This window comes from Pezoporus wallicus, unplaced genomic scaffold (assembly GCF_028554395.1).
Source record: "Pezoporus wallicus isolate ANWC-B61680 ecotype Strahan unplaced genomic scaffold, APGP_CSIRO_Pwel_v1 contig_13480, whole genome shotgun sequence".
NCBI lineage: Eukaryota > Metazoa > Chordata > Aves > Psittaciformes > Psittacidae > Pezoporus > Pezoporus wallicus.
The window spans coordinates 447,546-473,850 of NW_026641917.1; the positions used below are offsets into that span (position 1 = coordinate 447,546).

Sequence of the window (26,305 nt, forward strand, 5' to 3'; positions counted from 1 at the left end):
TAGAATCATTTAGGTTTAAAGCACTTACTAACCATTAATTTAGTCTCATTATCCTTTATACTAATTTCATAGATAGAAAACCTGAGGCGAAAGGATAGTTCTGCTGTGTCTGAAGCTGCACAATGAATTTGCAACAGACTTGAGATTATTTTCCAGGGCAGGTGGCTTCACCACAGGAGTTCTCTTCTCCGCTCTGTTAATAAAGTCATTTTGATGTTACCCATTACCCCAGCCTTGGTTTCTCACTAGCCTCATGATATGAAAACTGCATCCCATATCTGACCTGCCACAGAATAACTAGGGTGAAATGAGATCACAAATAGGTATGGATTTATGGGGAGTGACAGGGTCAAGGGGCTGTAAATGCCTGTTAGCACAGCAGCGCAGCGTGCCCTCATTTGTGTGACGCAGTGACAGTCATTTGGACTGGGTCCACATCCACTCCAGGAAGACGTGCTTGTTCTTGTCAGTGGGAGAGCACTTTGGGACCCTTTGGCACAGCAGATATTTGCTCTGTTTTTTACTTAGCTAATTGCTATGGCATGGTTTTAAACAATCTAAGAAAACCTAAAATTATAAGAACTATAGACAAGTTGACAGAAAGTCCAGAAACATCCCTTGCCTGCACTTCCTTCCATCCCTTCATACAGGTGTTAAATAAAGCAATCCATAATTTGCCCAAATTCTTTTGCACACTTTTCACTCACTATGGTATATCCCCTAGTCCAACTTGACAATTGTGAAGGTACACTTTGTAGAGGAATGAAACATTAGAGGATTAAGTTTTCCATTCAGGTAGATGAGAATTCCACTGATGTGTATGTGTTTGGCCTCAAGAGACTGACCAACCTCAAGGAGCATCGCAGTTAAACACCAGTGTCTGTGCAGCAACAGGTGCAGAAAGAGGGATGAGGTCACAGACATCTACATTAACACAGGTATGTTGTCCTCCATCAAGGCATAGCAACATGCTTGAGGATGAGAAAGGAATTCATGCACTATGTAATACCGGTCTGGAACTTCCTACGTAAGAAAAGCACCATTTTAGGTTCTATGTAAAGTGTGGTTTAGGAGGAAAAAAAAGTTACAATGACACAAAATCTTCAGGTTTCAGAATAAGAAGTTTCTTTCAATGCAATATAAGTTACCAAGATTACCAATTTCCTATCCACAAAGTTCTTAAGCTTTTTTTCCCTAGAATATGGAGCAAAATTCCAGATCAGTTCCAGAATATCCCCAAGCTGCTCAAAAGTAACTTTCTATTCCTATTACCTTGAGCAGACTGAAAGCAATGACCAAGAGATGAACATGAACCTCAGTACCTGAAAACAGTACCTGAAAACAAACAAACAATGTCTTCAAAAAGCTGTCTAAGAAACAATGTTTGAGAACTTAGACAAGATGAAATCTCATTTGGGAATTAATGGTCTGTGCTCTGTAAGGAGCCTGTGTCCTTGGCAGGGCATTTTCAGGATCTCCTTTGCAGGTAAGCAGGTTTAAAATAAATCCATTTTCCCCAAATAGTTGTGATTGAAAATGTTATTAGCCATAACAAATGTTAGTGCTGACAGGAGAATGGCCTGTTAGGGGCCTCTGGTAAAACAGTCAAGTGAAAGTCATATTTCACATTACTGCGAGCATTTTCCTGTGATTTACAGAATATTTGTGAAACATTACTTGCAAGGCATATGATTGATATTGAGAGAACAGCTAGTGTGTAGGGGGAACCTGTATTTCACAGCGCTGTTTGCATGAAATTTACAGTCCCATAAAGTGCTCCTCTGTCCTCAACAGAGATCTAGTTAAAAGAACTTTACAGTCTGAAACATCCCAAAATTGATTCTAAATTAACGTTTCCATATTTATGTTGAAGATGCTGGTGGTGTAATGCTATCCTATTTTTATTATAAAGCTGCCGTAAGCCCTCCACTATTCAGAAATACCAGCACCAGCCTCTAGACGTGAGGATTTTAGGGATATGTAGGGCTTGCCTATGAATCAATGGCAAAAAAAAAAAAAAGTTGGAAACAATAACGTGAGGCTTCTGAGGATACAGTGGTATCAGTCCCTGGTTGCTATAATAACAGCAGCTGCTGACAGAGTAGTCATTACAAGTACCCTGAAAATGTACATGAATATTTTTATGATGACTATTTTACATATGGGAACATACAGATGGATACATATGGGAAGTTAAGTGACTTGCCTGAGTCGTTTGTCACTGCTAGTCTCAGCACGTAACTGGCTTCAGACTCTGCTCTCAACAGTGCTGGGCTGCCACCCCAGTCCACTGGACCTAATAATCAAAACAAGGCTGGGTCAGGGCAGAGCTTTATTGCTGCCAAGAAAAGGACAAGTGATTTAGCAACTGTCTCTAGCAATTCAGCAGTTCTTTACATCCAGAGTGCTGCTAAATCATCAGATTGAGATCAAAAGACAGAGTGGTATTGCATCAGCCTCAGCCTGAGTGTGAGGTGCCAAGGACTGACAGCCTTGAACTCATGGAAGGACACAGTGACGGTGATTTGGCACTACCTTTGCATCTTGCAACACTAAGACTGTGCCCAGCCTCAAGCAAAGCTTAGCGCTTGTGTTTCCCCAGCAGGTTTCACCCCTCCTGCCACACCTCAAGTCCCCCACAACCCTCCTCATACACAATGCACCTTCCTCAGTACACTCCAATGCCTTCCACCCAACCCCTACCCACCCACAGTCCCACTGGCCCCTCCCTCACAACACATCCTGCCTCCCAGCACCACTGTTAACCCCAGCTACCACCCCAAACCTAACCCCTGCACTCCCCTCAACCCCAGCCAGGCCCTGCACTGACCCCTACGTAGATCCCAGCCCCTACCTGCCCTAATCCACTTGCAGCCTCAACATTCCCCACTCCAGGCCTGAGCCAGCCCAACTACACCTCAAAACCACCTCAGGCCCTACAGTCCCTCATGCACTCCCTGTCCCCAGGGGCTCCCCCAGACCCAAACGCCCAGCTCAGGACCAGCAACCCCCTCAAGCCCCCACTCCCAACCTATCCCCCAGCCCCTCTGACCGTGTCCCGACCTCCACTCCCTCCAGTCCCCCGCCATCCCGATCCTTCCAGGCCCTACACCCCCTAACGGCAGCGCCCTCCTCGGCCCCCCACTTCCCCTCAACCTCCCTGCCCAATGGGAGGGAGAGTTTACACCACAGTGGGCGGGGCTTCCCCTCCGGGTGCTAAGGGCGCGTTGCTAAGGAAATGGGGGGCGGGGAGGGGACGGGACGGAGAGCGAGGCGGGGTCCGCGCTTCGCCTTCCCATTGGCTGCGGGGCGGGGCTGGGGGCGGGGCTTCCTGTGAAGGCCAACGGAAGCGCCGGTGGGGCGGGAGGTGGGGGTCTGTGGACGCGGGCGCCAGCGGGATGGAGGATGCGGTGGTGGAGCTGGCGCCGGGGGACGACTGCGGTGAGGGGGACAGCGGGCCGGGGGGGCTCCGAGGGGAAAGGGGAGGCGGGGGGACCAGGGGGACCCCAGTGACAGGAGGGCCGGGGGGACCCTAGAGGGTGGAGAGGCGGGGGTCGGGCCTGGGGGGCTCCCGGGGGTGGACGAGTGGACCAGGCCTCGGGGGTTCCTGAGGGCGGACGTTGGGGGACCTGTCAGGTTACGGGAGGGGTGGGAGCCGGGGGGACACTTGTGTAGCAGGTGTGTGATCGGCTGTGGAGGGCAGCGCAGGGCACTTTCCCCCCTGTAAGTGGTCCCTGATGCCTCCCCAGCTCCTAGGAGGTGTCTGTGCCCCCCGTAGTGATCTGCACACTGCTGGTTATTCATCAGTGGAGAGCTTTGGGAAGCTGTAGGGATTGAAACTGTGCTGCAAGTTCTTGTGAAACTGGGATGGGGCAGTGTGCATAACTGACTGAGAAATTAAGCTAATACCTAGTTCACCATTACCTTTAAACTTTATTAAGCAAGTTGACATAAGTTCTGATTCTGCTTGACGGGAGGACAGTCATTTGAAATCTTGTGGTTTCTTTCAGAAAGCAGTACCAAGAGAGGGCATGCAGATGGTCAGCCTGTGGTGATCCTTCTGGGTTGGGCAGGCTGCCAGGATAGATACCTGGCCAAATACAGCACAATCTACAGCCAAAAGGTGAGTACCTGATTCATATTTTTATGACAGTCATGCAGCTCTCTGACAAACTGCCTCTTTGTGTGCATGTTGGTAAAATCACTCTAGAGCCTCTCAGTCTGAAGAGTCATTGGGAGTGAGTGGCAAGTTCTGTTGTCATTGGAAACTCCTTGTCTCTTGGAGCCCAGGCAGCGCTACCTAACAGTGGCTGATGTCATCTCTGTGTGTGCAGCTGAGACAAAATTACTGTCTCAGAGAAACTTGTGTGAATCACTGGAGTATTTTTAGGCTTTTGAAGTTATTCAGGAATGATACGAACTATGTTAGCTTTCCCAACAGGTAAACATGTGGGGAAAGATTATGGGTTTATGGCTTCCTAATCGGTCACAGCACAGACTTGGTGAGGCCAGGCTGAGGATTGACAGAACCTATCAGCGTCTGTCATTTGTTTGGCTTTTGCTTCCTGTGAAGGTGATTCATCTAAATATTGTAATGCAAATTCATTTTACCCTGTCTGTGAAACAGGCATCCTATAATAATCATACCTGCTTATTGGGAGCTCCTTGTGTTTGAGCTGGAGAGGTCTGTGTAATTGCTAGTTCTGTAAGTTATAATATTTTCTAATACTGTATTTTACTGGAGTGACCCCAGCTTGTAGATCCAGTATTTATCCAGATCTGTTTCAGCTATAGGAGGTAAAGTTTGTACATTAACAAGATTATTGTTAATGTGTAATCTCGTGCAAGAGTCATTAATTGCCTTGTTCTAGTGAAGAATTAATTTTGAAGTGACTGTTGTGACTAAGAAATGCTGCTGAGCAGATGGGGAGCATGTTACATGGCAGCATAACTTTTTAAAAAACACTTTTCTGTCAGAAAGATGACACAAATGGGAAAGGAGAGAAAGGGGTTTCTTAGCTCCCTAGCAAGGAAGTGGCTGCAACCATGGCAGGACTCTATAGAAGACTTTGATTTAAGAACTTGATATCCCCTTCTTTGTTGTTGACTGCTTATGGAGCTCTGGGCCGGAGGGCTGACTTCGTGGCTTTGGCTTGTGTTTGTCATTGTGTAATGTCCGTGAGTTTAGGTGGTAGAAAAGACCTAAAGCATTTATAAATGTAGTGCCATCTGCTTTATTTAGAAATTCTGCCAAGACCCTGTTTCCCAATCTACACCTAAATGTAAGGCCTTAACTGTAAAGGCAGTTGGTCAGGCATTCTGAATCTCTGAACTACTGCTCTTCATTTGTACAGCTGGAGCACTTCAAAAAGGCTTATGAAAATCATGTCAGTGTTTATTGTGGGTGGGTCTTGGAGACAGCTGCAAATAAGTACTACCCAAAGACAGGAAGAAGTTCCTTCTCCTTCTTGCATTTGTTTCAGTATCACGAACTAGATGTGTACCAGAGCAGGCCCCTCTTACCCAAATGGCTGATACTTACGGTTTGTAAATCAGAGAGATGGTTTTCTCTTCCTGGGTGAAGACTAACACTTGTAAAACCTCGGGTGGCAATGTCCACAGGGGCTGTGCCAGTTAGTACAAGATCTGAAAGGATTTAAAACATTATCAAATCTAGGCCTCTGGTACCACATAAGCCTTTTCATAATACTGTGTGCTGTTATGATTATTATAATCCTATTCATATTGGTGCATTGCTACAGATACTGAAGACTTTCTTCTGGCCCTGTAGTTTCTGTTGGAAACCTGTCCCAAATGTTCATGTTCTTTGTGTTGATGCTTGCCTACTCCATGTAATTTACAGCACAGCCTAAATGTCTGTGGGGTCTCCTTCTGTTCTTCTTAGGGGTGCACTGTCATCCGCTACACAGCTCCATGGAGGATGGTATTCTTCTCTGAGACCTGTGGCATCAGGTCCCTCCAGACCCCAGCCAAGCGACTTCTGGAACTACTCTTTGAATACAGCATTGAGAACAGACCAGTTCTTTTCCATGTTTTCAGCAATGGTGGTGTCATGCTGTACCGCTACATCATGGAAATGCTCCACTCTCACAAGCAATTTAAAGACCTCAAAGTAGCAGGCACCATTTTCGATAGTGCCCCTGGCAGAAGAAACCTAAGAGGAGCCCTTCGTGCCTTTGCAACAATCCTGGTGTCCAGGAATGTGCTGCTCAAGTATTTCCTCTTATTTGCTTTTGCTACTGCAGCTGCTGTGCTGCGAATCTTGCTGTACCCATTGACCCGCTTCATCCACAAGAGCCATTATGATGTCCTGCTGAAAGCACCCTCGCGGTGGCCTGAGCTTTACCTCTATTCCCAAGCTGATGCCATCATCAAGGCCAGCGAAGTGAAGTCCATGGCTGATGCCCGTCAGCGGCTTGGTGTCTCTGTGAAGGCTGTGGACTTCGCATATTCAGCTCATGTTAGCCACATGCGGGCATATCCCACCTATTACAGCAGCCTCTGTACGACTTTCCTGTCTGACTGTCTTGAGGGCTCACCTCAATAGAGTTATAATGACCACCAGTGTTTGCCTCTTTGCTCAGTTTATATGGGAAACTTCACCCCCTTTGCCTTTACGTGTTTGGAGGGAGGGAAGTTGAGACTTATTAGCTGTTTGGGTTGGTTTTTTCTCTCCACCGTATACAAGTTTGAAAGCCTCTGTGTTACAGCAGAAGGTAGATAAGGATTAATTTAAAGTACTGAAGGTGAAATCCTAGGATGGTTGATGTTGATGTGCTTTGATGATGGCACCAGGGTGTCAGAGGCCAGAATTTCACACAGGTGGTTATTTGTTTCTTCCTGTTCTCCTGTTGTTCTCTGCTTTCCACGTTGTGTCCTTGTTCACTCATGTTCAGTATGCGTGGTCTGTTGCCTTGTGCTGATTTTACATGTCTTTAGCTGTTTTTTTCTTCTGAGCCATTTCTTTTACCTCACAGTGAGCAAACAGAAGCAGCTGTGCAGGATTTGCCTCTTCTCTTGGTGCACCCTATCTCTTGCTATACTGCTTGCTGGAGTTCAGGCCCAGAAACCAAGTGTAAGACCTGGAGAAAGTGTGTGCAGGGCAGTGTGGCCATACTATCATCTGGTTCCACTAAATAGCTGAGATAGAGCATTCAAAGCTTTGATCCTTGTTGAGAGCTCAAATGTTTGTGATAACTTCTGTGGTTTTCAACTAAAACATGTAAGTTAACCTTTTTGAATGTGTCTTGTGTTTGTTTCTCTTTCTTCCAGTCTTTTGTGTGTTCTTCTGAGTAGTTTTGCTTCCTATGAGAACTTCTGATTTATTATTGTGGGTCTCTGAGCAGCCTATAGTGTGCATTGGGAAATGCAGGGAAACTGGCACAGCTGTAACCCCAAAGACCATAGAAACAGAAAGGTGGAACTACAAAGAAAAATGAAACTGTCTCTTGGAGCGATGATTTATGCTGGCTGTGTCTTAAGTCACTTCCAGCCCACAAATGACTGTGACTTTCAATGTTTTTCCCCATAATGTTCTCTTCAGATGATCAGGTTTTGCTGTATGTGCAGCATGTACCAGTAATACAAGAAATTAATTCCACCTAGTGAAAAAGTTGCTCATTGTACAGCTCTTCAGCCACGTTTGGTTTTGGGGTTTGTTGTTTCTTTGTGGGAGAAACAGTGATAAAGACAGAAGAGAGCCTGCTAGTATGTTTAGTTCATGTCACAGCATTGCCAGTTAATTAACCTTGTGGTGGACAGGATTAGCCAACTTTAAATTCCCAGTCCAAGATTGCCAGAAACAGGCTGTGGAGGGCTGTGATACAGGCTTGTTTGAGCAAGGGCCTGCCCTTGTAAAGCAGGAACATAAAAAGCACGAGGGTTTTCATGGCTGTTTGCTGCCTGTGGGCTGCTGTGCTTGTCTTTCCCACCCTTGGGATGCTGGCATCCACAATTACAAGGCACTTGCTGTTCTGAATCGAAATGCAGAGAGGGAGCTCTCTGTGGAAGTACACCAGGGTGGGTTGTGGATGGCAGCCAGCACGACTGTTTTTAGCAGGCTAGTGTGGCAGCATTTGTTTAAAGTGAAGAGTAACCCCATGTTGGACATGGCTGTAAAGGATGTACTGGGGTAGGCAGGTGATAATTAAGTGAAAAGGTGTTGATAGCTTGTTTTATCTTCAGCTTTTTTTAAAGCAAGAACTGGCTCCAGGCACAGGAGTCCTTGTTGCTCAGGTTGTCTTCTGTACTTGTGATCCCAGTTTCAGCTGCCACTGTGAAGATGAGCTGTGATTGCCCTGGGTAAGATAGGTAGATAGCTTCAGCCTGCTGCTTCTCCAAACCCCCTAGAGTTTCGGCCTGTAGAATCCAGGCATGGTCCCCTATACCCAGAGATCAGAGATCTCGCAGCTTTTTAAAGCAGGCCCTTGGTTTGTGCTGGCTGTGCTGTAACTCCTGAGCTGTGCTCTGCCTGCCTTCCCAGGGATCTGGGCTGTGTCTGCTAAGCATCCAGCCCGTTTGTGGCACTGGGAAAACTCTTAGGGAGTAGGGGTGATAAAAGGTTATTTAAGTAGCGCTTGCCCTCATGCTGGTTTCTATGGGTTCAGTATTTACAGAACAGTTAAACACTCCGTAACATACTGGATTAATGCAGTTGTGCTGGGCTGGGAATCTGCTGTTCCTGTTTATTGCTGTGGGTGTTGGAACTTCTCCTGTTTAAGGACTTGGGCTGTTGCAGAGCATGGCTGGCAGGAGCTGGAGCTAAACCCTCTGTCCCTGTGCAACAGGGTGGCGAGGTTCCCTCTGGGAAGAGCCTCACCAGTGTCAGCTCCACATTCACCTCCCCACCATGGGATTGCTGCTTCCCTAATTCAGTACAGCTTTGCTCCAGCTCCCCACTTTCCACAGCAGCAGGGCAGGGAGCAGGTGCCGGAGCTCTGCAGTTGGAGATGCCCTGGGCTTTACAGGTGGGAACCTGCTCATGGGCATTTCCACTGCTCAAACTTGACTTGGAGTTCAGGGCTAGTCAGTGCACACACCTCTCTAAGAGCAGGGGCTTCTCCAGCAAGCCAGTGATTTACAGAGGCACCATCAGCATCAATATCTCCTGGGTGGGTTTTGTTTTCTGTGTCCCAGCCAGTTTTAATTATGCTTATGAGCAGTGTGTTAAATGTACTGTCTGATACATCACCTTCTTCTTGCCTATACAGTATGTATGCTCACAGTCCCCTTTCTGCCCTCTTTATTTCTGTTGCTTGTTATTTAAAACAGAAGGTTAATAACTTGGAGCCTGAAGGCACACGGCCAAGAACTGATCCAAGCACTACTGGATTTAAAAAATCCAGCTTCAGATGTTTAATCCTTGCTAAACTGTCACAGTTTGGTGCAGCCTGGGTTCCTAAAGAGCTTCAGCCCGAACACTGAAAGCCAAAGGTTGGGATATCCTGGTAAATCCAAGTAAATATCTGAGAGGAGCTATGGGAGGGTATTTATTTCAGATGTGGTCTTTGGGAGGAAAAATGCAGCATCCCTGGGCTTGCCTTGTGGGATGGGAGCAGGATATGGCACGAGCGATCTCTGCTGGGGGGGTGCCTGTGTAGCCAGGGTGGCCCATGGCACTGGCAGAGGCTGCGGTCTGGACTGGTGCAGAGCAGGGGCATGATCCAGCCCAGCCAGGGGTCACGTTTTGGAGCAGGAGGGAGCATCTTGCAGCACAGCTAATTCAAAGCAGCCCCTTGAGCAAAGACTTGTGCCTAATAAAGGTGTTGTTTGAAACTGAGTCTGTTGTTGCGTTTTGTGCGCTGAGCTCCCATCTTCACCTGTGTTGGGATGTTGCAGACATAGATCTGCCACTGATGGAGAAATGTGAATGGCCTGAATGGACCCGAGCAACCCAGCTCCATCTGCTGCTTGCCAGAAAGAGAAGGGGGGAGGCGTGAGCCTGGTTTCCATCCCCATGGGGGTGATGGAGGCCAGAGCTGGTAGGGGGTGGCCACAGCAGCCCTCAGGCTGGGGCGTTTGATCCGGGCAGAGCAGCGTTCCACGAGGTGGCAGCAGCCGCTCTCCTTCCTGCGTGGGGAGATTCCCACCCGAGGAGAACCCAACCTGAGCGTGTGCCTGCGAGAAAGGACCCTCGTGAGGCAAGGAAAAAGACCAGCAAGAGCAAACTCTGATGGCGAGGAGTGGAGAGGGTGAGCTAATAGAGAACAGCAACAGGCCCTGGAGCTGCACGCCCTGGGAAGTTGTACTTAGATACTGTTTCTTAGCTTCAACTTAACATAAACTGGAATCTTGATGTCAGGAATAGCATTACTGCTCTTCCCACATCAGGAGGTCAGGTTGCACCTTCCCTACCCATCGCACAGAGAGGGCTAACTATTCTTTAAAGCAAATCCATACAATATTGTGGTCACAGACCATGCTCCAACTTCTCGAAACCCCACAAATCGGGACTGTGGAGCTCCCTCGGGTCCCCTGTAGCCCCCAAGCCCTGACGAGGGACCTGAGCTTAGCACTGCTCTCTAAAAGGCTGGTAGGACCACACAGCACACAGGGCTGGGGCTTGGAGGGCAGTCAGGAAACATGACAGCACAAATGGGGGCCACAGGCACTATCTGAACCCCCCAGTGCAGCTCCTATGCACATCTCCTGCACCCAGCCCAGGGCAGGGGCTCACCAGGCAGCAGCTCACTCTGCCTGCACAGCATTTCCCCATCCCATTGCCCTTGAACTTGAGCCCACAACCCCTCATCTCTACATCCTCACACGGCTGGAAGCCCACCCCAGCACCACAGGCCAGAGATGGGTGGCCCAGACAGGGCTGGGGTGGGCAGAGGTGTGCACAGCATCCTTGGTCACCCTCCCAAACCTACGGGGGGGCTGGAGGAGGGAGAGCTTGGGCAGCTCCTGCCCTCCCTGGGTGATGAATGAGCTGACAATAGGGTATTGATAAGGAATTAACCTTGAGCCCTTCTTGCTTCAATGTCAATAGAGCAGGAGCCAAGTACACACATATGATTGGAAATCCGTGTTTGGCCTCTGCCGCCTCTGTGCCCGTCGATGTGCAGAGAGATGAGGGCTGGGGGGGGGAGATGTAAACCTCCCTGCTGCCACCTCTCCAGCTGGAGCCCCCACCAGTGGGTCCCCCTCGGCTCCCCAAGCCTGCTGCTGCTGGGTTGACCATGGACACTGTGGGGCTGCAGAAGCCTCTGTGTGCCCCCACCCGGCATATGGGGGGCTGGATACCACAGCCCCCCCCCCCCCTCCAGTTCCCCCAAAGGGCCTGGGCCCATCCTGCTCCGGCCTCCATTCGGAGCAGTTTGTTTAATTAAGTGTTTTGCCTAATGGGATTGCCTCATTTCCATAACAAACTGGCGGGCTGTCATTAGGTGGGCTCCCTCATTCATTACTGTTAATTAGATATGGATCCCCCAGAAGGCGGCGCCGGGTGATGAACGAGGCCCCAGACACACGCTATTACACATTAGCATTTTCTCAATACCTCCGATACATCACGGGCCTCCGCTTCCTAAAGATATCCTAAATAAAATATTAGCAGCCTGCTGCGGGGCGGGTGCAGGGGAGGAGGGTGGGTTCCTGCCCCTCACCCTGCCCTCAGGCCTCCCATGGGCTGAGATGCTCTGCTCGCTCCCTGCCAGCCAAATCAGCGGCCAAATCAACCCCTTTCCCCATCTTTTCCCACTGCAGTTGGGAAGAGGTCCCTGATGTCCTGCTCCAGGGGACTCCCAGCACCCCATCACTGTGCATGCAGCCATGGGGGGGGGGGGGGGGGTGGGGTTAAACCACCCCATCGACCCATCTGCTGAATGTTTGTAAACCAAAAGCGTCGGCGCCAGCCCCGTCCCTGCAGCCTCCCAGTGCCTGTTGTTGGGGGTAACCCTATACTGCGGCGGTGGCCCCTAATGCAGGACGTATAGATCTGTTGGGGCTGGGCGCCTCTGGCCCCCAGCTAATGCAGCTGATGAGACTTCATTACTGGGGTGTCCCCTGAGGTGTGCCCTTCACCCTGCCCTCCTGGCACTACGGGTGGGGGGGACACACACCATCCATGGTGGGGTCTGGAGGGGGTGCTGCTGCTGCATCTGTCCCTGCATCCCAAATAGGACTGGGGCTCTCCTTTGGGATATTGCCAACATCCAGGGCTTGTGTCTCCTCGGCTGCCTCTCACCTGCAAAGGGAAACACAGAAAGGCAGAAAGCGCCTGAGAAGATTTATACTTGTTTAATTAATGTCAAATGTAGTTTACAAACGGGAGTGACAAGTACCTTTTTGTATAATATACACTGACACACAATCATCGACACACTGGAATATCGCTTTGTGCAACTGGGATTCTTTGGGCAAAGATAGGTAACTCCAATAGGTCTTCTTTTCTTTTTTAAATCATTTCAACTCATTCCAGAAGAGGGGAAGTGGCGGATGCCTGTGACCAACCTCTCTCCCCAGCCTTCCCCCTGCAGCCCCCCTTTGAAAACAGGGGATGGCTTTACAATGAAACCAAAGAAAGCAACAAAAATCTAACCCCCAAAACCAAGAACCAACGACGAGTTACACGTGGCTTTACACAGACGTACATAGAGCACACGGCTGGTCCACAACACCCGCCAGAAAGGCTGGCTCCCTCCTGGGGCCTATTCCCAATGAAAGGTTAGGATGGGGTATCCTGCCTCTCAAACCCACTGCACCCTCTCCAAATCCAGCACTCACAGCCCATCCATACTCATCCCAAAGCTTCCCTCCCACCTCTATAAACCCAGACCCACATTCTCTGTCCCTGCCCTTCCCCATCCCCAGTGCTGCTGGCTGGAGGGTTACCCACCGCTGAGCCCCTTCCCCTGCCCATGGGGAGGCAGGACCCTATGGGAGTGCCCTGCCTTCCTCTGGTCCCCAGGCATTCCACAGGGATGTGCTCCCAAGGAGGGGAGGCTGCAGCTCTGGTCTGAGACCACCATGCTGCTGTGAGCGTGGGCACCCAGGAGATGCATCTCAATTGGGAACTGCTGCCTTTTGCTGAGGTGTTTGTAAATACAGCTCCTTCAATTTGGTTTGGGTGCAGTGGGATCCTTCTGGAACCACCTGGGAGATGCCAAGGGCAGTAGTTGTTCTCTGCAAAACAGCACCAAGCTCAGGGCAGAGAAGTGGCAATGGGACTATCACTCCAGGCATCCTACCTCCCTATCCCTTCCCTCTCTGGAAACACCCCATCAGCCCAGCGGTGCCCAGCTCCAAACCCCTCATCCACTGCTGGCTCTGGACTGTCTTAAAATTCCCCAGCCACTCTGTGGTGCCAGGTGGGATCTGCTTGGAAAGACCCAGCGGGAGTGGAGGAGATGAGCTTCTCCATCTCCCTGTCTTCTGACTTTGGGGAGCTGGCACCCCATGGCTGCCCGGGAAGCTGGGGCTGGGAGCAGTCAGCACACAGGGCATGCGTTCACCTTGGGAAATGGATCAGAATCTGTTTCCTGGGTCCTGGAGATAAAACAAAAACCAACAAAACAACAGGCCAGACGGCAGCTTTGGTTAAGGCTGAGGACAGGGGACACAGGGACAAGCATGAGGGACCGCGTGGAAGAACCTGGGGCTGCAGGGAACCTCTGGCCCCAGCTGGAAGCATCCCAGCTGGGAAGCCCTGGGGATGAGGCAGGGCTGGCTCTCAGCGCCAAAATCCCCTTTGCAAACACAGGCTGCAGGAGGAGAGACCTGCGAGAAGCCAGGGGCTGGCTCTGCAGTGCTGGCTGCCAGGGCACCGAGGGGACCGGCCAAGCCCCTCCCAGCCAAGCCACCAACAGAGCCATCGCTCAGACCCCTCCATCCCTCCCTGTGCCCACCGCTTCCCAGCATCCTGCCTTGGCACTGGGAGCAGCAAAGCAAAGCCAGGCAGGGGCAGGGGCTACGGCCTTGGAGGAGGCACGAGGGGCTCCAGCTCCACACCATTTGCTCCTTCTCCAGCTGGGAAAGGCAAAGGGGGCTGAGCCAGATCCCCCCGCCCTGCCCGGTCCCCTGGCGAGGAGTTAAAAGCCGTGTCTTCCCGGGGATAACGATTCTATTATAAATAGCCCCATTAGCTACAACTAATGACAAAAATCCACCTCCTCTACTCCCCATAAGTTCTGTAAGTTATGGGCAATGCTACAGCCATTACTAAAAGCTGTTAACTTCATATCTGAATGAGGAAATATACACCACAGAACATTAAACCATTTATATTATATATATGTATATATATACTTTGTTTAAACTAATGACTTTAATGCCAAAACTTTGCTGAACCAAGAAAAATATGGGTTTAATGTTCTCTGCTCATTTTTTTTTTCTTCTTCTTTAAAAAAAATACAACCCAAAAAAAAAACAAACCAGAAAGGGAAACTTATTAGTATGTAATGTTTGAGTCTATCCCATTTATACACAACATTGTAAACATATATAATCTATATTACATGTGCTTCATTTCTGCCTGGGTGTGGGTTTTTTTTTTCCTTTAAACTTTTTGTTTTATCACTAGAACACCACAAAACGGAACCAAACCAAAACCCAAACTGAACCAAATAAAAACAAAACCAGAACGAAACTGAACGAAGAACACAAGTTACAGGTTATTTAACATCTTCCTGGCAAGGGTCCCTTGTCCCCAGGTCTCCTGGGGTCAGAGTGGTGAACAACACAGTCCAAAGGAGGGCTCACGAGCCATCCGCGATGCAAAGCCAGCTCCAGGGGACGGGTGATGGGCAATACTGGTACTTAAAAAAGGGGGCTTCACAACAAAGGGTTTGGTTTTGCCCGCTGCGGGTGCTGAAGGAGGTCTCAACACGCGAGCCCACTGCTCCTGTATCCTCGAGTCCGTGCCTGGAGTCTCTGCTTTGTTTGTAACCTTTCATCTTCTCTGAATTTTAAAAGGTCTTTTTTGTTGTTGCTGTCGTTCCTCTCCCCCTTGGTGTGATGGATGAGCTGAGCCGAGTAGCTGGGGCCTGCCCTCCCGCTGGGTCCTTCATAAGTAGATGCGCCGAAGGTCTCCGGGAGACGTGATGGTGTTGCACTGGGGACAGAGCTTCTTGGCACCCTGCAACCGGCAGATGAGATGAACGGTGTGAGAGAGGGAAGGAGGACAACCTGCATGGCCCTGCCCTTGGCCTGGGACCTCAGGGGGAGCAGCACAGGAGCAGTGAGGCCATTCCACTTCCCCTCCAAGAGAACCACGTCCTCCCAACAGCAGGTACAAGCTGTGAGAAGAAGCCCCAGTGCCTTTCTTCCCTACCCCGCAAGCCCCTCATCCCACTGCAGTCCCCAGCACAAGAGCCCTGGGAGAGGAGTCTTTGCAGATGGATCATCCTGAGCCCCATGTCCTGCTGCGCTATGACCGCTGGCTTCTGGGAGAGCTGCTCCTTTCTGCTTCCCTTGCTTACCTACAGCCCTCACTGAGCCAATTCAGGTCACTGAGCAGGCAGAAACCCAACCCAGAAGGAAGAAGCGCATGGTGGGGATCGACCATCCCTTTCAGGGCAGCACACCAGGGGACTGCCTCAAACCCAGAGCTGCTGGCATGAAGGGAACCCCATCCTGTCCCCTCTCAGCTCACAGAGATGCTGTGGAGATGAGTGCTCTGCCAAGGTGAGCTACAACCATCAAGCTGTGATGTGAGCTGGGTGAGGAAATGGGCGGCCAACACGAACACGACATGAAATAAACCAAGGGCTGATGTGTCATCTGTCACCGAGCCTGACAGCAAAAGAGTGTTAATAAGCCTCAGAATCGGGGTCAACCTAAGCCAGTCATCATTAGATTGGCAGATGTGACAGACAGTTGATGAGAAAAATGACAGAATGATGTCTCTGCTGCAAGGCAGCCTCCCATCTACAGCACCAGCACAGGAAACTGGGATGTCCTGGCTTTAAACACTGACCACAGCATCGACACAACCTCCCTCTGCACACAGCTGAGCGCAGGCTCTGTGTGAGCACCCCAAGTTTGCTCACTGCTGTCAGGCCCTCCCTGCAGCTAACACCCAGTGCTCGGTGTGACAAGCAAGCTGCCAGGGATGCAGCATGCTGTGAGAGAGCTTGCAGGCTCTCGCTGACAGAACTGAAGCCATTCAGTTCAGTGCTGCTGCTGCTCTTCCTTAGCAGGGCTTGTTTCAGTACCTGCGGCAGTGAGTGGGCAGCTTGCAGGACATGGATGGAGTGGCACGGCAGGACCATGATCTGCCATGCTGCTTTGGCACTGCTGCCTGCACCTGGGTACATCCCTAGCACCACTGCTTACAAAAGGCAAGCATCTTTAGGAAAGGTCCTCTCTGCTCTGTGACAACACCAGCAGAGACAGGACAGGGGCTTTCTCCCCTAGAAGCTTCTTGGATTCAGGAGAATCTGGAGAGGACAATCCTAGGAACAGAGAAGTTAAACAGGTACAAGTAATTCACAAGGATACAGCTCCAAAGAGGTGCAAGTCATGTTTGCTCTGCACTACTGAGTACTACCAAAAAGCCCCTGCAGACCAGCCAGCCTTGAACCCTGCTCCCATTATTCCTGGTAGACATGGACTTTGCATGCTTGCTGCTCCTCAAGCTTTGGACTTCTGAGCAATCAGGCTTTCATTTGAAACCCTTTGCTGCTCGTGGCTGAGCTGCTGCTCTGACACATGTTGGAACCACAGGCACTTGCACCCAAGATCTAAAATAGCCATGCATAAAGTCCTGTTGAACTACAGTTGAATTAAACACGTAACAGACACCCAAGACACATCTGACATCACTCTCAGGGTGAATGACAGAGCACTCGTGCCTTGGATGGTGGACCTCGCTGTGGTGCTGATGCCTATGGGCACATCCTTCCAGCTGTCTGGGACCTATCCCATTCTCTAACTACCGTGTCTATTTAGATTTTCAGCATTCTGGGGCAGGAAGCATCTCACTGTGCCTGTGCAAGGCACTGGGCAACCCCATGCACCAGTCTTCGCTGAGTGCTGGATTCTGGGAAGAGCAAGCACAAACCACAGTGGGAAAGAAAGGCTTAAAAGCCTGATGAAACTGAAGACTGACTGCACTGGACTTTAACAGAGCCTGTTTATATAACAAGCCCCTTTGCTCCTGCTTAAGTCCAGAGCTTTGGATTGGAGATCCAAAGCTGCATTAGATAAGGACAAGCTCTATGTCCCAGTAAAAACTTCCTGCAGCAATTCCAACAGGTAGGACAGAAAAACCTACACATCTGCCCCTTCTGCCACATTTAAAACCATTGTGGGTCAGGCTACATAACAACACTGCTCAGGAGGGCTCACTGATCTGGGTTCAAATGTCACAAAAGAGCCTGTTTCAATTGACTCCCTGCTCAGGCCTGCATTGCCATGCAGTCCCCAGGTCCTCAGAGGCGCCTGTTGCATCTGGCTGGCCTCTTCAAATCATCTTTGTAGCTGAAGTGTCCCAGGGGAAGTGGCAGGGAGGTGCTGAGGAATTAATTCACACCATGTTGTCAAAGGGGCTGCAGCTGGCAGCTGCCCCTGCGAGCCCTGACAAGAAGTGTGCATGGGGACTTTAAGGCATTCCAGATGTGACTCCTGCACACATCTGTGTTCATGCTCTCCTTCCCTAGACAGGCATAGCTTAATGGCAAGAAGCAGCAAAGCATCCAACCAAGTAGCTGGAGCCTCTCCTCTGAACAGTGCACCAGGGAGAGAGGTACCTTCTGCAAGACCAGTCTCCTGAGCCATGAAACGCCTCAAAGGATGCTTGCTGCCCCCCTGTTCCTCAGTGCTCCTGTGCAATGCTGAACAGCATTTCAGTAGTTATTCCCTTTTAGCTCTGCTGGAGATGTTTGTCTGTTGGTGCGTGGGGAGGAGCCCCCCCTTGAGTTAACTTCTTCTAAAACTAAACCTCAGTGCTGCCATCTCACTGCATCTCGTGCTCCCTTCTGGGATTTGGAGGTGAACTAAGCCAGCCGCAGGCACATGTACGTGGGCCGTTCCAAGGGCAACCTCGCTAACACATATCAGAGACCTCCTTGTGGGAAATTCTGGAAGGACAGATTCCTGGAAAGCCACTCTGCTCCGGTCTCTCCAAAGGCTGTGCAGGTGCTTGCTATAAGCAGAAGTCCTCCACAGTCAGCCCACAGGATGGCAGAACAAGCCTGATTAAACCACTGCAGCTTTGCTCTCTCTTCCGTGGCAAAGTAAGATCAGGTGTGTAATTCCTTCACACCACAGGGAAGGGAAGATGAGTGGATTTGCCCTGCCATACCCTGGGATCTCTGTCCTGGAGGTTTGCTTTCTACATCACATGCTGACGGCTGTAGGGACACCCACTCTCCCACGCCTAAGGCTGAGAGCTGCACATGTGCAGCCAGGGCCATGTTTTCAATCATGCCAGAAAGCAGAACACAACCACGTGTAGCCTGACCCATTTTCTGCAGAAGCTTCATGATCACAGACTGATTTAGGGCAGTGGTGGATGTTGCTTCACCTGTACGTGGGAAGAGCAGCTCTTCTCGAGCTCTGAAGCCTGAGTACATTGGAGGGAATAATGGCATCCTAGAGCTCTTCAGCAGCCTGGCCCAAATGCTGTGCAGGCTGACTGCACAAGGCATGCTGGGCTCGGGTCTCCGGGTCTCCCTAGTACTTATGCTTGGTATTAAACAGTTCAAGCAAAAATAATGACTTTGGACCCTTGGGGAAGCCTTTCTCTTTTCTCTTTTTTCCCCCTTTTAAATAAAACTGTCATCCCCTGCACACATAAGCATGTGTGTTAAATTGAGAACTAAGTCCTGATTTTTTTTAGTCCTTTTTACATTGAAATTGCTTAGAACCTTATTCCTTACATCTGACTTTTCGATGTAGGTGTGCAACATTTATTGGCACGAGCGTTTAAGCTCTCCTGTCTTGTAGAGAGGCACATAAGCTTGTACACACACACATGCTGGCACAGGCACAATGAAAAAGCGTTTGCTCCCCCACTGCTCACCTGCCAGCTGGGGTTACTAAACTTTTCCCTTGAAATAAAAATGCTGTGGAATAATAAGTCCCACCTGTCGGCCATTTCTTTCTTTCTTCTTTTTTTTTCCAGGTCCTTCTGCTCCTTTCATCATGGCTTCATGGAAAAGCCTTGATGTGTTATAGCTGCGTGTGCTAGAGTAAAGGCCACCTCAGCTTTTCCATTATAAACCCCAGTTTTGAGGGGTTTATAAAACTCTGCTGCAAGAAGTTTGCTCCAGGGCTGCTACAAAGCAATGCAAAGGGGCTGGAAACCAGGATGGAGTTTATTTTTTCTCCTCCTTTCTTAATTAAAATTTGGCAAGTGATTGATCCACAATACAGGCTAATCACTTGGGGTCCTAGTTTGAAAAATACATTAATGAGAGCTGAGATGTTGAGAAGTCGTTAGGGCTCAGATGGTGCCAGGAAGGATTGGAGGATTTTGTCTTAAAGTTGCCTCTTAAAAACCAAGAAATGGTGTGACGTCTGCTATAAAGTGGCTAAAACAAGAAAACTCAAAAGGAAGGATTTAGGCACTTCCTGCTGTCCTGTGGGTCCTAAAAATGGGCCATTTCCAAGCTGAATATACTACCAGGCACAGAGAATAAAGAGACACACACAGAGCAACTTTGCCTACACAGTGCTACCATCAAACCTAGGCTTAAAGCTTGCCTAGCTTAGAGGTAGGAAAACCTCTAAAATGTGAGAGGACCTCTAAAAGGTGACTAGAGAGACCCAAACTAAGAGCCAGCTTCTGCGAGGAGGAGAACTGAACTCCAAGATCCAATTCCCAACAGAGGCAACAGCCCGTCTCCCTCCCCTGTCTCCACATGAAGTGGCAGCTGCTTCTCTGCAAATGCTAATTCCCAGAGAAGCAGCCATTCACTGCCGTTGTGGGGTTTCCACCGGTTATCAGGGTTAAAGCAACCAGGAGAGCAATCTTTATCACAAAGACCCCCCAAAAGGGTGGCGATCACCCCCACAGGTTGTTGGGAGGCCAAAGCTGAAGTATGTTAATAAATAACTGGATAACCTCATTGCAGATAGAAACAGTGAAGGATCAAGCACAGCACTGTCCATGCAGCTGCTGACCCAAAGGTGCCTATGTTGCTGGAAGCACTAAGGAATCCCCCCGAAAGATAGCTCTGTATCGGCACTGTTCTTACAAACCTGCTCCAGCCCACATGGGACATACATTATTATAGCCTAGAAAAAGCGATGAGGCTAAGAACGTAGTAATCTACCAAAGATATAAATGTGTCAACTGCAGACCATACACATCTATCGACGGGTCCCTTGGAAGCACATTCTCTGTGAAGAAGGCTTTTTAGAAGTGGTATTTTCCTGCTCTTGCAGTTGTCATTTTCAAATAGGCCCAAGACAGGCAAGCACAAGCCTGGGGTCTGCAAATACACACAGGAAATGCTGGACCCAGTACAGGTGATGGCAGAAACTCAGCAAATGGCATCTGCCCAAATAAACCCGCCCTCTTTCAGCCCCTGCCTGCTTGCACCCACCAACAGCTCCACCACTGACTTAGCTTTGAATGCTATTTACTTCATAAGGAAGGACACCAGGGTTTGGGAGGTCACAGAACTATAGCTCAGAGGGACATCGAGAACTCACTGACCCATTCCCCAGCAAGATCACCTCAACCTGAATTACTGCTGATGGACACGCACCAAACCTGTTCTCACACACCTTCAAGGACCTCTCCAGCAAAGCACTGCAGCAAACTGCCAAAGCACTCTTCTCAGGAGAAGGAAAATATGAATCTCAGTCACCAGCAGCTCAAGTTAATGGGGAAGGATGGAGAAGAGGCAGATAAACCTCTACTAGAGGGAGATTCATCCCCCATCACCCAGTGACTCAGGGCTGCAGTCCAACAACCCACAGAGGATAGATACCTGCTGCTAGGAGGACTGACATCCAGGGAAATGAATCCCACCTCCTGCTGACCAGGCTGAGCTTCCTTCCTGCAGCACCATTCCCTCTCCTGTCTTGGAAGAGCCAGCACATGTTTTCAGGACTTTCCAAAAGGGATCACAGGGAAGTCATTCCAGGCTTATATCCCAGTTTCTGTGTTACCTGAAGATGTCAACTAGATCCCTGCACGCAGGAAGGATGAATGAAAAATATCACTGTGTTGAGTGCCCCAGACAACCAGCAAGCAGGGAGTAGCAAGCTCACTGGTGAGATTAGACACAGCAATACAAAACCAGCAGACAAACCCAGCCAATAGGATTTCCTGGGAACCTAGGCACGATTACATGGCATCAAGTAACACCTTATTGTCTCCTTCTGCTTGCCTCCATTCTCTGTTTTGCCTACAACTACAGAGCTGCCCACAGCGTACACAGTGTACAGCACATCTTTAACCTGTGGCCCCTGGACCAAAGCCCTCGGGGAGAACAGTTCTGCTCACATAGCAAGTGGAAGGAGAGAAAACCATTAAACTGTTCCTCCCTTTCTCCACAGCCCTGAGGGGGACTGTCTAGCCAAGCAGCTCCTACTGGCACTGAGGTGCAGTCTAACTCAGTGAGCACAGTGATCTCAGTTCTCTTAAGCCATCTCCAGGGTCCCTTTCTGCAGCCCTAGCCTTTCCTTCATGCTAATCCAACACACCAACAGGAGACAGAGATGGAGTCTCCTCTGGTGAATGTTTCATCCCCCACAACTTGAAGTCAGTTGGATGCACTCAGCTCTAATATAATGGTGCCAAAGCTAGAGAGTCCAGCAAACATTTGTAGAGTCAGTGGTTAAATACATCTATCCCTCTCCCTTAGCAACCGAACAGTTATAATTTGGAACTGGACATCAAGAGCCCAAAGTCCAAAAGCTTCATCTTCAGAAAGCCCAAGTGCTCTAAAGATCCAATCCTCATCAGTGCTCTAGACACCACTGAAGTCAGGGGATACCAGAGATGCTCAGATCCTTGTAGCATTGTATCCTAGAGAATGCTTAAGCCTTTTAAAACCCACTTCACCTCCTCTGGTCTATAGACAGAGGTGCACATCAAATTTCACCCTGTCTTCAATACCCTGCAGAGGTTTAGAAGTGCTCCCAGGCACTCTGAGCCTCCAGTTCCAGGGCCTTGTTCAATACACGGTCCTCCCTCTCTCCGTCTCTCTCAGACACACTCACACTCTAATTTAACATTAGATCTTGGCCGGGCACACAAACCACAGGCGCATAGGAGAAAGGGGACTTTTCACCAGCAGGGATGGCAGATCTCCAGAATGTTCAAAAGGGGCCGGAAGCCCGACACAACCCACCCGCCCCAGCTCCTATTAACTCCAACAAATTGTTTATTGCACAACAGAAGAAAAACGTTGCCCCTTTTCCCCGGCCAAGTCTTTCCATGTGTGCTGCACGCGCAGGCTCCCTCCTCCTGCCCCCGCTGGGGAGCCAGCTTTATACCCAGGGAAAGGTAACGGCGGCGATTATTACACACACTATCCCACAGCTCCTCGCTTGTTAAAAAACACAAGAGTCTCTTTTGTGCCCGAAATAAAAGGAGATACCTTAATTAGAACAATGCAGGTTGGTGAGCATTAAACTCTGAGCCCAGCTGCTGTATGCCATTAAATTCATAAAAACAAGGAGGGGGGAAGGAGGGCAGTCTTAACGAGATTACACACATTGACTTTGATCAAGACACAAAAGCACCAAGGCGTTCCAGGGTTTTTATTGCTGTCTTCGGGCTACATTTTAATGGTTACATTAGAAACATGCGAACACAGGCTGGGAGATTTTTTTTGAGACGGGAGAAGGAGTGCAAGCATGCCTTGTGAAAAGGCCTGCTTTAATAAATTGGGGGCTGCAGGGAGAGGCTGGGGCTGGGGAACACATGAGTAGCCACTTATTAATTGCTTCCCCTATGCAAGTGCCAAGTCCTAATATGATGTCTTGCTGGACTATTCCCATCCCGCCTGCCTGGCCGGCAGAAGAGCCGTGTGCGGAGAGCACACAGCCAGCTCCATCCCCACCTTCCGCAGGGAATTCTAGAGGAGATGGCTCCCCCCCGCAAGGGTAAATGCTAATCACTGAGTACGTGGAATGGGATTTCCCCATCCCCACGAGCAGCAGTAACCACAGTACAAGAAACAAAGGCGCCTGACTGAAGTTGAACTAAGTAGCTGCTGAGGATAAGAACAACCTGAAATTAGTGCCACGGATTTAGAAGATGACTTGAGGCTGGTGGGAAGAGGAGAAGACAAAGACTTCAGAGTAAAGAAAATGAGATAGAAATCAGTGTTTTATCCTCTATTACAGCACCGCTAAAGGACAAGATCACTCTTCACTTAGCAAAGGTGGCAGAGCACACATTCATCCAAACACCTCCCAGCTATGTACCCACATATGTGTCTTTTATAACATGCTGCTAAAATGTTTACAAAAGCTTGTATAATCTAAATAGTGACGGGGTGTAGCTGAAGAGCTATAAAATACAGCCCAAGGGATAGCCAAGTTATTGAGTTGCTATTAGTTACTCAAGCCCACAGGCACTTCACCATCCTGGTAACTTTTCTTGGACAAGACTTTTAAAAGGCAAGATTTAAAGGAGTATGATCAGCTTAGTCGTAATTCCAAGCACACAACATATTCTATAAAGTAGATTTAGTAATGCCTTACAGGAATGGTTTTTAGGAGTGGCATTCCCTTGCATTTTTTTGCAACCCAACACTGTATCATCTTGCTAACAGGAGAATTAGAAAGCGTAACTGACTATATTCCACTCCCCAGCCTGGGCAAAATGAAAGCTTGAAAATCAGCTGCACAGGGGACATTAAGGGCTGATTATAAAGGCCACAGTTCTAACACAGGAAAGGAAAACACTTAATTTAATAATGCCTTAAATTTTAACCTGATCTCCTTTAATACATGTGTAAATTACTACTGCACTGAATCACCTATTCAGTGTTCAAGGCAGTCCCCAATCTTCAAAACAGAATGGCATACACATGAAAAATGCACAGTACTGTTTCAAATAATCTGAAAAATACAGATTCATATTCATAAAAGCTCCCTTTCATATCTTGTATCCTGAAGATGATTCCCTTTGCTTCATGGGGAATATTAGGTTTCTCAGAAGCTACCCATTCCATGAAATCTCAGTGGATTTGGCCTCCATTCTCACAGCTTTACCCTTCTGCCTGGCTGTCCCAGAGGAAACTACTGCAAGACAAGGCTGTCCCCAGCACAGAGCTCTTACATGAGCAATGGCTGTCCCCACAGCAGCAGAGGAGCAAGCGAGGGGCAGGGCTACACTTTGGTCATGATGACTCCAATGAAACTCATTCAAGTCAAAGCCAGAATGGGGTTTTGAACTGCAAGGCTTGGGAAGTCTGCATGCACAGCACTCAGTTTAAAATAAAGCAAAAAGCACCTTTCCCTGTGGTGATTTAAAATAAAGTATCCCAGAAGAGAGGAAAAAGCCTGTAAGACAACAAGAAAGTAGACCAGAGCCTCACCAGAGTCCGCAGCCAGCATTCTTCACAGTGCACATGCCAGCACTGAATGGAAGTCAGGGGCATTGTGTAAGAGTCCTGAAGAGAAGAAGCAAAGAGATTATTGCCACAGCAGGGATCTACTGATCCTTTGCTCCCAAGCCCATCACAATGTCCTTCTTTGTGGATAACATTGCCTTCTATTTTGCATTAAAAAAAGTAAGCTTGTGCAATATGTAAGTTTGTATTTCTGTAATGTTTGTCTAGTAGAGGCAGAGAGTCCCCTGCAGTCCCTTTTTCTGACTTCCCAGAACTCCTGTTGGAAGCCCACAATCCACTCAAGTGGCGACCTGGCTCAGCAGTTATCGCAGGAGCATCTGAAGTTGCTGTAGCCACCTGCCATCACTCTCATCATAAGGTCACAGAGCATATGAAAACCAGTGACAGGGTAAGATTAATCCTTACCCCAACTCTTAATTTGGCAAGAACAGTTTAACTGCATCCTAAAAGTGCTGCTGCAACGTCAGTGCGCAGGCCTTGAGTATTTTCTATCATTGTGAATAAACCTCTGGAAATCAGCAGCAAGCTGCTTAACCTGAGACACAGACTGCGCTTCCACACCTACAAGCCGTGAGGTGGGGGGGAGAGCACCATGCATCAAGCTGAAGTTGTAGAGGGAGCCCTCACCAAGCAGAATTTTCTCCTATCAGCAGGGTAAAAACCTAACAGCAGGGTAAAAACCGAACAGCAGATGTGAAACTTTACAGGCTCACACCATCAGAGGGAGCTGCTGCTCTTCTTTAAGAAGGCCACAGCATCACCACAGAGCAAGCAGGACATCGACAACTTTTAAGCACTCAGGCAACATTCCTGTTTCCAAATCACATTATGAGTCTCAGAACACAGTTTCTGCTCTCTCCTATGGATGTAAATCTGTACATACAGGAAGGGGAAGCTGTTATCTGGGAGTTTTGTATAGGAAGGCTGTAAGCTGTCTCAAGTTGTGGCTTTTCTACCCCTCATACAGATGGACAGCTACAAATACCAGCGGAACCGTGTAATGCATATAGAAATTTCAATTGCTAAAATAACCCAGCACCTTCATATAAAAGGCTGATTGGTGTAGAGGGACAAAGGTGAGTTCCCCCACTCTACCAAAAAAAGGAGACAAGCCTCTCTCCTCCTTAGCAAAGATACCAAGGCATTTCTGATTCATTACCACAAGTGGAGTGCTACTCACCATGCAAATGAGACATTTATAGCGGTCCCCACGGGAAAGCTGCCTTTCTAACTCACGGACACGAGCCTTTAACGCTTCAAATGTTGTCACTGCCGAGTCTTCTGTTATTCTGCAAAAGATGATGGAGAGTGAGCATCACTGAGCACACAAGACTGGTTAAGAGTTTGGGGAGAAATGGATCCCATCACAGGTACCACACAGGAAATGGAAACATCCAACTTGGGCTGCAGAAGAATTCCTGGGAAGCCCAGTGTGAATTCTTTGAGGTGTCCTACTAAACACTTCCAAACGCATCATGACAGAACACAACGGTGCTGGGGCTGCCAGCTTCACAGAGAGCAAGTTTCCGCAAAACACAGGCACTTAAGGAACAGATTTGTTTGCTTTTTGCTTCTTATCCCCCTTAAGAGATTCCTCTAGGACGAAATGCTCTGGACAAAGTTCTGTACATTGCTCTAAAGCTGGTGAGATAACTTTCTGTAGACAATAGGAGCTGCTCTTCCCCATAGAGAATAAATGTCTTTGCTGGCCATCAACCAAACCACAAAATCAGCTCATTACACAAGATAACACAACACTTTTATATTACAGGAACTCCTAGCTTTTTAGGCTCCAATAC

The 26,305-nt window shown here is 48.9% G+C and overlaps 2 protein-coding genes across 9 annotated transcripts in view; one reads left to right on the forward strand and one right to left on the reverse strand.

The window, feature by feature from the left end:
• Positions 1–3,167: 3,167 nt before the first annotated feature.
• On the forward strand, positions 3,168–7,252 carry TMEM53 (transmembrane protein 53). The gene is made up of 3 exons (XM_057425903.1): positions 3,168–3,441; positions 4,011–4,123; positions 5,906–7,252. Exons 1-3 carry the CDS (start codon positions 3,168–3,170, stop codon positions 6,566–6,568), a joined length of 1,050 nt encoding a protein of 349 aa, XP_057281886.1. The 3' UTR covers positions 6,569–7,252.
• A 4,994-nt stretch (positions 7,253–12,246) lies between these two features.
• Positions 12,247–26,305, reverse strand: part of RNF220 (ring finger protein 220) — a 224,270-nt gene continuing 210,211 nt past the window's right edge. For all 8 annotated transcript variants that reach the window (XM_057425910.1, XM_057425904.1, XM_057425911.1 and 5 more), the window contains 3 exons: positions 25,687–25,795; positions 24,471–24,545; positions 12,247–15,097 (listed from right to left, as the gene is read on the reverse strand). In XM_057425910.1, the coding sequence (XP_057281893.1) occupies positions 15,026–15,097; positions 24,471–24,545; positions 25,687–25,795 (256 nt within the window). In that variant the 3' untranslated portion in view covers positions 12,247–15,025. The remainder of the gene's footprint in view (positions 15,098–24,470; positions 24,546–25,686; positions 25,796–26,305) is intronic.